At 41.3% G+C, this 14962-nt stretch overlaps 1 protein-coding gene across 2 annotated transcripts in view; it reads left to right on the top strand.

Annotated features, from left to right (window-relative positions):
• The window catches only part of tasp1 (taspase, threonine aspartase, 1), a 197558-nt gene that overhangs the window by 173425 nt on the left and 9171 nt on the right, over positions 1 to 14962 (top strand). For both annotated transcript variants that reach the window (XM_080448591.1, XM_080448590.1), the window contains exons 12-13: positions 1782 to 1889; positions 7384 to 7457. In XM_080448591.1, coding sequence (XP_080304717.1) covers positions 1782 to 1889; positions 7384 to 7457 — 182 coding nt within the window. The remainder of the gene's footprint in view (positions 1 to 1781; positions 1890 to 7383; positions 7458 to 14962) is intronic.

Raw genomic sequence — 14962 nt, 5'->3', positions numbered from 1 at the left:
TTTCCTTGTACACGTGACACCTCAAACACACCTCCTCTGATGTTTACTTAGGGTTAGTGTGGAAACTGCTCTCTGGGTAGATTTGAAAAGTGAGATAAAGGATTAAAAGTGACAGTTTTCTTTTTTCTTCTTTAACCCTTTGAGACCGGGAATGCATCTGTGTAACCACTTTAAGCATTATTTTATACTTTGGGCTATTCAAAAATCGCAGATCTACAAGCTCATAGCGCGGCACCGAGTGCCGCGCTATGAGCTTGTATATCTGCGATTTTTGCAAAAATCTTGAACATTCCTTTTTTTTCAAAGAGAACATTTGTAACTAAAAAATTTTCTTCTGGGGGGGGGGGGGTCCCTGGAACAAAATATTTTGAGATGGGGGTCCAAACACATCATTTTGGGGGGTCCTTGACATGGAAAAAGTTTGAGAACCACTGATTATAACAACATGCGTTTTTTCAAAAAACTGTTAGGATTTAGAAGAAATTTGTAGAATCTTAAAAATGTTCGCTTAAAAATTATATATATATTCAAAGGTTTGCACACATTTTCACGATTTTTTTCAAAAATAACAGATCTAGAAGCTCGTAGCGTGGCACTCGTAGCTGCGTTGCGAGCTTTTAGATCTGCTATTTTTGAATAGCACAAATAAATCTTAAAATGACACAGATGCGTTCCCGTGTCTTAAAGGCTTAAATGAAGCATTGTATTGGAGTAATGTACATACAGTGTGTATAGAACAATAATTGCACCACCTGTCATTAACTCATTATGTGCTAAAAAACCTTCCCATCCAAATGGTTTTGAAACAATCTTTTTACTGCAGTCTGGTTAATAAAATAAAGGCAGTGGACAGAATAATTGCTTTCAGTTGTTGCACTTGGCCACAGTCAGAGGAATTATGTGGAAGGAATTGGAGCAAAGGAATTGTTCACGGTCACCTTCATACGATTAATATAAAAGTCTGGGTTTTGTCGAGATTTTGCTGTTTATTGGAGCAGTTTTTTTGTTTTAGTTTTTTTTTTTACATCTGTTGTCTGGATGTCTCGGGACATAATTGCTTAACCCATTAAGACCGGGAACGCATCTGTGTCATTTTTAGATTTATTTGGCTATAAAAAAAATAGCAGATAATAAGCTCGTAGCGTGGTACTCGGTGCCGTGCGACGAGCTTGTATATCTGCTATTTTTGGGGGAAAAAGTCGTGAAAATGTGTGCAAAACTTTTGAATATATACATTTTTATTTTTTTTAATTATTTTTAGATATATTTTTATTAGGGAATTCAGTTTAGGGTTCACAGACAGGTGCATAATATATGCATGAACAGTTGAATTCATAAAGTGAACATTGTATGAAGCGAACATTTTTAACTAAAATCTTTGAGATGGCGGTCCTCGGCCAAATACATATAATTTTGGGGGTCCTTGATATGAAAAAAGTTTGAGAACCACTGATTATAGCAACATTTATTTAAAAAAAATAACTGTTAGGATTTAGAAGACATTTGTAGAATCCCCCAGAAGCAAAGATTTGAGTTAAAATGTATATATTCAAAGATTTGCACAAATGTTCCCGATTTTTCAAAAAATATCAGATCTACAAGCTCATAGCCATTTTTGAATAGCCAAATAAATCTTAAAAATGACACAGATGCGTGTTCCCGGTCTTAATGGTTTAACATAAGCTGCGCATGCTATTAAGTTGCATTGTGCGCGTTGTGCCATGATTGTGTCACGTCTACTTTATCGTAAGTGTCTGTTGTTTTTCTCTGTGTTTCTTCAGGTTCACCCTTCCTGGCCAGTGAAGACCGTGTGTTGGGCGGTGTGATCGTCCTACGCTGCTGCAGATGTGCGGAGGCCCAGCCGTCTCAAGATATCCAGGCCATACTGGGTAAGGAAGGACATCAATCAATTCCAAACCCAACCACACACACACACACACACACACACACACACAACCAGTGGTGGAAAAAGTACTCATATTTTCTACTTGAGTAAAAGTATCAATTCTGCAATGTAGAAATACTGTTACAAGTAAAAGACTCGTGTTCAAAATGTTACTTGAGTAAAAGTACAAAAGTATTGGCATCAAAATTTACTTAAAGTACCAAAAGTAAAAGTACTAAAATGTTTGAAAATAGCAGACCGCGACGCGTTGTGAGCTTGTAGATCTGCTATTTTCAAATAGCCTAGGTATAAGGGCTAAAGTGGTTAATGTATGTTTTATAATGTATTAATCTATATCTGCAAAGTAACTAGTAACTGAAGGTTTCAAATAATTGTACTGGAGTAAAAGTACAATATTTGCCTCCGAGGTGGAGTAGAAGTAAAAGTATAGACAATTGGAAATACTCCAGTAAAGTAAAAACCAACTTAAGTACAGTACTTGAGTAAATGTACTCAGTTACTTTACCCCACTGGTAAGGACATCAATCAATCCCAACCTAACCACACACTCAAAACCACACACGTCCCCCAATTACTGCTAGGTAAGGAAAATCAGTCGGTGGATATTTACAGAATCCATCAGCAGGATTGTCTGCTGAAGAAGAAGAGGGGGCTTTTGACTGTGGCTTTCCTTGGCGGGTGGTCTTTGTGTTTTTTTTACCCCTTTACACACAATCAGGCTCTGGTTTCACACCCCTTGGTCTCAGGTTCAAACCATAGACCTCCCACTGATGAATCAACCACTAATCTTAAGATAAGTGGAGGCCTTCTTCTCCACACCACCCACCCACCCACCCCCGGCTGCTGCTCCTGTGGATAGATCTGGTTTCTCTACCTGTGTGTGTGAGTCCTTGGGAACCCACTCCCTCTTCTCTGATCAACAAGGCATCCATGTTGTTGGCCTGATGATGATGATCAGTGGTTCCCCAAAACGGTGTGCCGACTACTACTCCGAGGCATACTCGGATATTGTGACAGTCACACATTATTATTGCAATATAGGCATATACAACTATACAAAAAAGTTATTGATATTTTTTTTGCTTTAAATTACCACACTTACGCCTACCGATGATTCTCGAACTGTCCACAGCCCTCCTCTAGGACACAGTGAGTTGACAGAAATGCTGGCGCATCTTATAATGACCATCACTGAGACCAATTATATGAAGATAAGTGAAAAATGGGTGAAATGGTACATTTTGTGTTTTTTTTGTTAAAAAATAATTAAAAGTGGGAATATCAGATCCACAAGCTCCCGACGTGTTGCGATGCAACATGACCCCCCCCATATGAAATTTCTACATTGCAGCATAAACGTGGCAAAACATTGGGTGGTTCAAGTGTTCAAGAACGGTCGTCTTACCAGCTGACCGCAATAGGCTACGACGATGGAGGTCTCGCAGTGTCAGACATTTTGGCTGTACTACTTGTTACGTTGACTGTGGCAGGTTTCATGTGTTCTCTGGGATCAATCACTATCTGCTTGTGTGTGTGTGTGTGTGTGTGTGTGTGTGCAGACAGTTTTGTGGAAAAATGGCATGTAGATATTATCAGCCCCTTTTTGGATAAACCCATGTTGTCCTCTTTTGCTAAGTCAAGACCATGTCCAAAATGTTTCCTCATTTTCTCTCTTTGGTTTGGTTTTCTCGAGGTTAAAGGAGTAGTTCACCCCAAAAATGACTTATTTTCTATCAAATACGCACCCCATGAAGCATTGAATTCATGGATATTCTTTTTGTCGCATTCCTAAGCCAATGATTTGATTACCGGCGGAAAGATGCGAATGTATCCAGTAGGAGACTCAAAGGAGCCTCTTTGAGTCTCCTACCGGAAATACACCCGGTCATCAAATTAATTGCTTAAAAAACTTAAACATCTTGATGAATTCAAGGCTTCATGGGGTGTGTAATTGATAGAAAATACGATATTTCTTTTGGGTGAACTATTCCTTTAAACATTAACCCTGGCATAGGGCTTCGCTTAACCCATTAAGACCGGGAACGCATCTCTGTCATTTTAGATTTTTTTGGCTCTTCAAAAATAGCAGATATACAAGCTCATAGCGCAGCACCGAAGCAAAGATTTGAGTTACAAATGTTCGCTTTAACCCATTAATACCTGGAACGCATCTGTGTCACTTTGGATTTATTTGGCTATTCAAAAATAGCAGATATACAAGCTCATAGCGCGGCACCGAGTGCCGCGCTACGAGCTTGTATATCTGCTATTTTTGAAAAATCGTGAAAAAATATTTTTCAGATTTTTTTCAAAAAACTGTTGGGATTTAGAAAATATTTTAAAAAATCGCCTCAGGGTTAAGAGATATATATCCAAAGATTTGCACCAATTATTTTTTAAATAATTTTGGAGGTCCACGGCACCGGTGGTTCCGGCCACCTGATGACGTAAAGTCATTTCCACTCCCACCGGATCAGAAACCCCAAAATGGCATTGATCCCAGGATATCCCAATATAGAAGGATGGCCTATGATGGGTGCTGTATCCAGCACTTTACCATAAGTTCTCTCTCATCTGGGTCCCGTGTTTGGTCGTCAGCAAAGCGCCAAGCTGCAAATTACAGTAAACGGAAAGAACCAGTATCACCTACAGTATCCTATTGAGAGCTGTTACTTTAAGAAGCATGTTGTGATTACCAGGGAATGTTTAACATGCATAGAAATTGGGTCTAGACGCTACCTGTAGACAGTCAGTCAGTTGGGCCTCTCTAGTACCAGTGCTTTCATTGTAATCTTCACAACGTCATGGATTTACTGGAAGTACTGTGTTAACTGCACAGTAAAATGTCAGATTTTTCCATTCGTAACCCTGAGATGGTACAAATCGAACCAAATGCCCCCATAACGGTCCATTTGGTACATTTTTTGTTAAATTAACACTCAGGACACTCAAAGTTAATAAACTGGGATAATAAATTAAGGCTTTTAGGTTACACCATTGGTTCTCAAAGTGGGGTCCGCGGACCCCCAGGGGTCCTTGGGGGGGTTACCAGGGGGTCACCAGCAAAACTAGTTAATATGGCCTCACAATCATTTAACCACTTTAACCATATTTTATTCTTTGGCTATTCAAAAAATAGAAGATCAACAAGCTCATAGCGCGTCACTTTGTGTCGCACTATGAGCTTGTAGATCTGCTATTTTCTTATATATATATATTTTTTCCCTCACATTGTTATCCCACGATTTTTGTAACCCATTTTTTCACCCAGTGCCAATTGCCTATGTAATCCTGGGCGCTACTCTCCCTCTGCCAGCCTAGGGAGAGCCTAGAACTGAGCTCATGCCTCCTTCAATGCATGAGGAGTGAGTAGGCCGCTTCTTATCACCTGACAGGGGGGGGAGTTTCCCCGGTAGGACGAAGCGTGTGGAAGGAACACGTTATTCCAACCAGTTCCTTTCCCCTCCATCAGGCGCCCCCGCTGACCAGGGGGAGGCAGTATAGAACCAGGATTACTGCATGTTTTTTTGTGAGGGTACCTACCCTAGGGATCTCCTATTTTGGAAAAATCCTGGCACAATTTTTTCTTCTAGACAGGGGGTCCGCAGCCAAAAAAAAAACTTTTGGGGATCCTTGACATAAAAAACGTTTTGAGAAGCAGTGGGCAATACACAGCAAGGCAATGGAAGAGTTCTTACTTCACCGAGTGAGCAAGAGGAACAACTGTCTTGTCGGTCTGTCACAGGAAGACAAGACGTCTTCATTAATGATGGGCTTGACGACCAGTGAAGATAGCAATCATTCACGCTATCTATATGCATCTCCCATCGATGACATTTCCCAAAATACCACCGGGGGCAGAGTGATTGACTGCTCTCCTCTCCTCTCCTCTCCACAAGCACTTCTTGGCACGAGCCTATTGTGTTGCCGTTTGTGGATTCGCCGGCTCACCCCCTGTTGCGAAAGAGTGCAGACTTCTCCGACCGCAGATCAGATTGCAGCGGACAGGGGAAAGTCTCTCGCTGATTTACAAGACTAAACAGTCCCTTTGGCATATCCACGACCACATCCTCTGGCGCTGTAATTAAGTTTAACCCATTCAGACCGGGAGGGAACGCATCTGTCTTTTTTTAAATTGTATTTGTGCTGTGCTATGAGCTTGTAGATCTGCTATTTTGAAAAATCTTGAAAATTTGTGCAAATCTTTGAATATATATATATTTTATAAAGCAAACATTTTTAACTAAAATCTTTGCTTCTGGGGAATTCTCCAAATGTCTTCTAAATCCTAACGGTTTTCTGAAAAACGTATGTTACTTTATGAGCGGTTCTCAAACTTTTCCATGTCAAGGATAATATGTCCCCAAAATGATATGCATTTTGCCACGGACCCCCATCTCAAAATATGTTGTTCCAGGGACCCCCAGAAGCACAGATTGGAGTTAAAATGTTTATTTTTAAAACATATATTATGTTTCAAAGATTTGCACACATTTTCCACGCAAAAAAAAAAGCACCATGAGCTTGTATATCTGCTATGGCACAGATCCGTTCCCGGGTTTTAATGGGTTAACATCCAAGTCACAAGTTCAGCCTTCCCTCCTTCCGCAGTAATGTTGCAACCGTATGCCATGTATTTATCATGGAGTATGACGGGCGTGCGTGGACCGTGGTGGCACATTGTGAGCCATATTATGCCCTGCTGCCACCTGCTGAACCAGCACCGCTTTTCCTCTGGCAGACCGGGAGACAGACGTTCAGGGTTCCATTTGCTGGCTGGTGGGCATGGCGGGGGAGGGGGGATCTGTGCCAAGGTTATAATAGCTTTGGATCTTACATTTTTGTTATTTTTTGTTCGTTTTGACTTTTTTTTTTATCAGTTTCTAGAGCGGATTTGCTAGTTTTTATTCGGTTCTTTAAAAAAAAAATGTTAATATATTATTTAGTTTTTATTAGTTTTAGTGTTAGTTTTAGTTTTTTATACTTTCTGTTATTTGTCACGTGCAGGATTGAAAAGGGCCAGAGTAAGTGTGGGCTATTGTCTATTAAAAACGGTGGTGCCGACAGCTGGTATAAAGAAGCTGGTACAGCGAAATAAATAGATTAAGATTTCATATCATATCATTTCATATCATCCCAAAAAGCTAAATGTACAGTTGATTTGGTCGACTAAAATGTATTTTGGCGGGCGGGCGTCGTAATGGCTGATTTTACACTTGGTTGCATGCTGAAAATAGCCGATCTACAAGCTTGTAGATCGGCTACTTTCAGAGCGCAAAACACCCGAGCGCAAACCAAACATAAAATGAATGTCATTACATAGACAGAATCTTTTTCACTCCTTCCTTCTCTCCCCTACATCACACATACAGCTTCTAATTATATATTTACATGTTATTTACACTGATATTTACGACCGAGCTTAGTGAATGGGGCCCCATGGTGATTCAACCTGTTTGTCTGTGTGTCCCCCACAGTGGAGTTCCTATGGAGTCACACCACGGAGAGCATGTGTGTTGGCTACATGTCTGCCCAGGACAGCAAAGCCAAGGTGAGCTTCAGCAATCTCAGTTTTCTCAAACAAAAACATCCTTTCAAAGGTTTAGCCTTTTTTGGCGCTCTTGAAAAACACATGGATGTAGACACAGCCATCTCTATCTGAACACATGTACAGGAATGGTTTGAGATCTTTTTTGGGGCAATTTACACGTTTGACACGTTAATTCACATAAATAAACATAATGGTAATTACGTTTCATTGGCTAGGGCCACTCGCTTGAAGTTACTTAAGACATGTTGTTTTCATAATTTAAGGAGCTTTTTTTTTCACCACGACTTGTGGTTTGAGTCATAGATTTGCTTCGAGCCTTACGAAGGTTGTTTTACATCAAACTTTCCAGAATGTATGACTGCTTATTAGAAAAATGTGACCCGAAGAAACAAATTAGGCTCCAGGAAAAAATCACAGTCTGGTTCTTGTGATGGAACAGGTTTGTGAAACGTGTCAAACTGCACAATAAGGAAACGAGAGCAGCTTTCGTACGGTTGTTTTTCATATTCCTCCTGAGCAAATTGCCCAATTCACTGTGTTATATAATAACCCCAGAAATTGGCCTCGGTTGCACATGCAAATGAAAGGAAGTAGTGTACACTGTATAGTCTCTTCATGATAGGTAAGATGTGTCACTGTGTTTATAATGCACCTGTGTGCATACGTGTAGTAACTGTATAGTAAAAATACATGTCCATATATACATGTAAATTGTAAATACAATAACACATTATTAAAGGTAGGGTATGTGATATTTTTTGGTTAAAACAAAAAGTGTTTTGTTAAAAGGTTAAAGCACTATATTAGTAGTAATATAATAGTAATCATTGCTATATAGAGTGTTTGTTCAGTAACAGGAGTCTACCCGTCTCTCCAGCTCTTTAATAAACAGAAAATACCTGGTGATGACATTTCAGCCAATCAGGAGAGAGTACCAATTTATCAACTTCATTTCTATAGTGTTCCAGTTCCAATTTTGTTCAACTCATTTCTTTGTGTCACCACTTCCATTTTCACTTGTTCAATCTGTGTCTTGTCTGAGTTCTCTATCCTGATTGGATAAAATTGGTATCCTGACCTGAAAATACATTTTCTGTTTAATAAAGAGCTGGAGAGACATGGAGAATCCTGTTACTGAACAAACACTCTATACGAGTACTATCAGAATATAGAGCTATTTAACACTTATTTTAACCAAAGAAAATCACTTACCCTACCTTTTAATGTAGCTATGATCAATTTTCCTATATCACAAGTTCAAAATAAACACACTAATATTTCTTCATACTACCTTCATCTGTGAATGTAGTTGTTGTGGCAACTACAGTACCAACCTGTCTCCTGTCCTGTGTTACTGATGTACTCTGAATGTACTGTAGGAATATTCCTAATTATTAAGAGTGCGTGTGTGAATGATGGTTAAATAAAATGCAGTCCGTTGTGCCAGGGAGTCGCTCCCCCGCCCCCCCAAAAAAAGAACAGATCTGCAAGCTAACAAGCTTTGTTTAGCTTGTAGATCTGTTCTTTTTTTCCTCTGGCAGGCGACACCACCATGGTTCTACGGAGCATAAATTAGGCTTGAGGCTGATCTCTCTTTTATGGATGTAGTTCTGTCACTGCTCATGAAGAGAGGGTACTGTTTGTTCAAGCAAATCTGGTTCAGATTTCAAAGCGTTTGCCCTCCAACCCCCCCTCCCGCCCGCCCCCAACTCCCCAACTCCTCTCTGTCACAAGCCCTCTCTCTCTCTCACACACACACACACACACACACACACACACACACACACACACACACACACACACACACACACACACACACACACACACACACACACACACACACACACACACACACACACACACACACAGCCTCTGTCTTTCTCTCTCTCTCTCTCTCTCTCTCTCTCTCTCTCTCTCTCTCTGGCTCCGTTCCACCGCCCTGCCTGGCCTTACCTGCTCCTGAAGTAGCCACGTACGGAGTTTACAGTAAGTCATGCTCCACCGGGGGATATCGGTGTCAGTGGGCGTATTTGCCAAATTGCGCTCCGTGTGTATCGGGCCCTTGTGGCAGAATGTGAGCATGCCAGCTCTCGTTTCACGCCGCATAGGCCCACATAACGATGTGGGCAGATCGTTGTGCAGAACTCTATCCCTGTTCTTGGGGGAGCGTTTTTTAAATGGCCACAAACGTTGATTTTGATTACGAGCGCTTGTTAGCCGATTCATGTCGCTTTATATATATATAGCAGCACATACTGTACCTATTTGGAAGGGAAGGCTTTAGGCATGTCATGTCATCTTCAGACCACCTGTTTTTATCAGATTTTCCTGTTGAGTTCAACTGAGATCTTCGCAATTTTACTGTCATTTAAAATGTATACCGGTAAGCCAAATACAATGTGGCTAAGAAGTTGACTGGCAGTCAATGACTGCCTGCCTGCTATTTATATATGATTATATCACTGCATAATGTTATATCATTGACCTAAATGGCCTTATATCAACAAGGATATAGGGTGATTAAAAAAGGCTATGTCTGTATCAGAAATGACTTTGGACAGCTGGAAAACTTAAGTTAAACTTACGTAGCGCATTACTTTACCTGGGTTACATCTTCTGATAGTTGTACTTGGAGTGTTGACATGAAATAATCCTGTTTAGTGTTTCATTAGCGCCATCGTGACAAAATAGGCTACAGGTCGTTGGTGATGCCGCTGATCATGAACACGCGTTGAAACTAAGGCTACAATAAAGATGCCAAGGATTCGACAGTGATGTCACTGTTATGCAACACGGAAGTAGCACGGACGTAGTACACCATTTATTATGCTCGATGATGTTTATAAACCACGGTGACATCACTGACAAATCCTGTCCGTGTCTTCATGCGAACCGAGTCAACTTTTCTCTGCTGTTTGGAAAATCCTGGTGACGCAAAGTTATATATTCACGGCCGAAAAAAAATGGAATTCCCGGCTGCCTTCTCGGGGGGCCGGTGGTACATGTCCACGCGGACCACCGGAACCCCCGGTCTAGGACCCTCCAAAATCGGGACGGGCGTCTGACCTAAAAATCTGGTATCGGTTAGATTAATCATGAGTGTTAGTTGTGATCACCCATCCTTTCCAGTGAAATGGCATAACACTGCAGAGAGCATGGGGTTCAGGTTAGTTACCTGCAGTGGGCCCTTTGTGTGTGGATGTATTCTGTCCATAGGGACGGCCAGTCAACAGAAGGACCCAGTGAGCTCCAATGCACAGCACTTAACTGTAGCTCCTGTTCTGCACACAAATTCCTTCCATTCCTCTTGGCATCCCACTGGGCGTTACTGGACCACTGAGCCAGGGTCCCTCCTGCCCCGCTCCCCTGTGATAAGAACATGAAAGGCCTGATACACAGGCAAGGGCTATTTATTTAGGACAGAGGTCGGACGGGATTTGTAGTAGTACCCCCTACTGTGTGTGTGTGTGTGTGTGTGTGTGTGTGTGTGTGTGTGTGAGTAAATATATATATAGTATCTACTGTATGTACGCATAGTGATGATCTCTTTTAAATCCGGTGTTTGTGTGAAGAAACTATACAGCAATATTTGTATTCACAGCAAAATCCTCAGTGTAAACTATACAGCAATATTTGTATTCACAGCAAAATCCTCAGTGTAAACTATACAGCAGTAGCGTTATTCTCAGTCAAATCCTCAGTGTTCATTTATCCATGGTAACTCTTGAGAGTGTACAGAAGTAATCAAATAGATCCTTACGGGTCATTTGGTTACATTTGAGTTGAGGCCTTTACACACCGGTGAATAAACAATTACAACTAGAAAAAGGTCTCCGCCAGGTCAGGTTGGTTATTGTGGGCCCAGCAATGTGGAATGTGAGAAATCGGACGTATCCGTCTTGATCACATTACTACACATTACTACGAGAGATAATGTGTACCGATTTGCGTGATGTTTGGACAAAATCTGTAGGAGTAATATAAAAAAATTGGTGGCACTATAACAGGATGATTGACTTAATTATTCAGCTCAGCAATGTTTTCATGACTGGAGAAAATGCAAACGTGGATTATTATTATTATTATTTTTATATAATAAAGCCATTAATGGGAAAACAATCTGTTTTATGTACAATGTACTGTACGACTGAAGCTGTGACAATGGCATGTATTGATGCCATGTGGTTCTTTAAAGTAACGCATGCCCTAGAAAATCCATATCTATATGAGCTGGGCACGTCAGACAATGGGGCTGACAGAGTGGAAAGGGACTGGAGACAGGAATTAGCATAGCTAGATGCCCTAGAAAAACACAGACACAAACCTCCTGTAAGTCTGTTGTCAGCTTGTTACCCTGCGATTGAAGTAACCACATGACAGAGCTATGGTCGAGTCAAAACACAACATAATGTCCCTTTGTATCTGTGTAGCAAAAAAAACACACACAACAACCCCACATGCTTTGGTGATATGAATGTGTTTAACCCATTAAGACCGGGAACGCATCTGTGTCATTTTTTTGATTTCTTTGGCTATTCAAAAATAGCAGATATACAAGCTCATAGCGTGAGCATGAGCTTGTAGATCTGCTATTTTTGAGAAATATTAAAAAAATGTGTGCAAATATTTGAATATATATATATTATTTAAAGCGAACATTTTTGACTCAATTCTTTGCTTCTGGGGGCTCCCTGGAACAACATATTTTGAGATGGGGGTCCGCGGTCAAATAACATAATTTTGGGGGTCCTTGACATGAAAAGGTTTGAGAACCACTGATTATAGCAACATGAGTTTTTTCAAAACACTGTTAGGATTTAGAAGACATTTGTAGAATCCCCCCAGAAGCAAAGATTTGAGTTACAAATGTTCGTTCTAAAAATATATATATATTCAAAGGTTTGCCCAAATTGTCATGATTTGTAAAAAAAAATGCAGATCTACAAGCTCATAGCGCGGCACTCGGTGCCGCGCTATGAGTTTGTATATCTGCTATTTTTGAATAGCCAAAGTATAAGATAATGGTTAAAGTGGTTTAAAATCTTAAAACGACACAGATGCGTTGCCGGTCTTTAATGGGTTAAGTGCTGAGAAAGCCACACATTAACACCACAGACAAGGCCCATAGAATAAATATAGCTCAACGAGAATGTAACCGCTTTCATGTTGTGGTTTGTGCACATTCTATTCTTATTAAAAAAAAAACTATCATAGGGCATTTATTCTCCATGCAAAATGGAAAAATAAAAACAAAATGTGCCATTATAATAAAAGACATTTGTCATGACAGACCGAGAGCCAGACAATAGCCAGGAGGCCCCGAATTCGCGAGCCGTTTGAATTTTTCTCTAGCTGGCCTTATATAATTTGTAGCGGTCCACAAGCTTTATAGTGGTAATGATGTCCAGGAGGGGTGAACCCGAGCCATACAGAGAGAGGGCTGTGTGTGTGTGTGTGTGTGTATGCGGCGCTTCATCCCTTTCATCTTGTCCAATCATCACAGAGACAATAAAACAATAGCCTAACTGTTTCTGCAGCGACACCCCTGCTGCTCCACGGAGCCCTGTGATCTGCACAGCGTGACTGATGAGACACCATGTTCCTCCTGGCTGCATGGTGGGGCTCATCCAGTGCACCATGTCCTTCCTGCATGGTGGGGCCCATGTCCTCCTGCATGGTGGGGCTCATCCAGTGCACCATGTCCTTCCTGCATGGTGGGGCCCATGTCCTCCTGCATGGTGGGGCTCATCCAGTGCAGACTGACAGTCAGTCACACAGGTGAATGTCTGAATGGAAACCAGGCATTCTCTCTCTCTCTCTCTCTCTCTCTCTCTCTCTCTCTACACAGTCCAATCAACTTGGTTCATTTTTAACCACTTCAATCCTCTAGAGTAGACTAGTAAACTGGGCGCGAGTTGGCTCTGTACTTGGACCACTTTTTTTAGAGTCTAGACTCTACACCTCTTTGCCAAAAAAAATGCCGATCTACAAGCTGGTGGTGAGCTTGTAGATCGACTGATGTTCGCCCCCCAGAACAGCAAATCTCCGGCACCGTTGGCCCAATCGAAGCGAAACCGTGCACACACACTCCAGAGGATAACCTCTGCCCCAAAATGTTCCAGTTATAGCGCCACCACCAGGAGACGGATTCTTTCAGAACACAGCTTTTGATATTACTCCAACAGATTGTGTCCAAACATCACGCAAATCAGTACACATTATCTCTATAGTCGTGTGATCAAGACGGATCTGTCCGCTTTTTCATATTCCATCCTGATTGGCTAAGATTGCGACCTAAAGTTTGCAGGAGTGGCACGTTTTGAAACAAAATGCCTCAAATCATAAACGCAGCGTCCGATTGCCGTGAAACTTATCGCGTATTCCCACTAGGCCGAGGAAGACATATCATCATTGCACTATTAACAAGACAGACTTTTTTAATTTAGCTCTGCATGTCATTCTATGCCATAAAAGTCATTGCAATGCAATAATAACATAACTTTCAGAGAAACCTCACAATGACATTCAGTGTGTAGGATTATCTATCTCGAGCAAGTTTCGAGTCTCTACAAGTCTCTTCATTCCATACCGAAATGACATCCTCAGAAATAAAACACACTGGTATACAGTATGTGGGGCAACAAGGTGAGACACAGGGTCACAAATGCTGTTTTAATAATTATGTCAGCATGAAATACAAACATCATACTTAATTTAACCCATTACATGCGGGAACGCATCTGTGTCATTTTAGATTTTAGCCATAACCATTATTTTATACTTCAAAAATAGCAGATGTACAAGCTCATAGCGCGGCACCGAGTGCCGCGCTATGAGCTTGTAGATCAGCTATTTTTTATATCGTAAAAAATGTGTTCAAATCTTCGAATATATATTTGTTAAACATTTTTAACTCAAATCTTTGCTTCTGGGGGTCCCTGGAACTGAATATTTTGAGATGTTGGGGGTCTGCGGCCAAATACATATCATTTTTGGGGGTCCTTGACATGAAAAGGTTTTCAGAAATCTGTTAGGATTTAGAAGACATTTGTAGATGCGTTCCCGAAGAAGATCGGTGCTTTGGTAGTTCCACCAATCACAGTGGAGACTGATTCCTCCACCTTGGCCTCTGGCTTGGCTGAGCCGCTCCAATCAACACAGTTGGCCTGTGTTTGTGGGTTGGAAAGCCAGCAGCGGATTGTGCTCTTTGTCTCTGTACTGAGTGACTCCTACACCTGTTCAGAAGGCAGCAGAACTGGGGAGGTATAGCGTGTTCCTCCACCTGCGCCTTACGTCCTCCCGGCAGGGGTGAAAGTGGCTGAGAGTTCTTGCCGGAACTGGTAGGACGCGCGGCCAAAATTTCTTTTGCGGTTCTGGGCGGATTGGGTCCGTTTTTTTCGCGGTTCTGGGCGGATTGGGTTCGTTTTTTTTCCTCCAGTTTTTGGTTTCTTTATTTTGGTTTTAGGGTTAGGATTAGGAGTTAGGTTAGGGTTATGTTATTTAAT

This window comes from Gymnoscopelus braueri, assembly GCF_963280865.1.
Source record: "Gymnoscopelus braueri genome assembly, chromosome: 14".
NCBI lineage: Eukaryota > Metazoa > Chordata > Actinopteri > Myctophiformes > Myctophidae > Gymnoscopelus > Gymnoscopelus braueri.
This window is presented reverse-complemented; position numbering and strand designations above follow the sequence as displayed.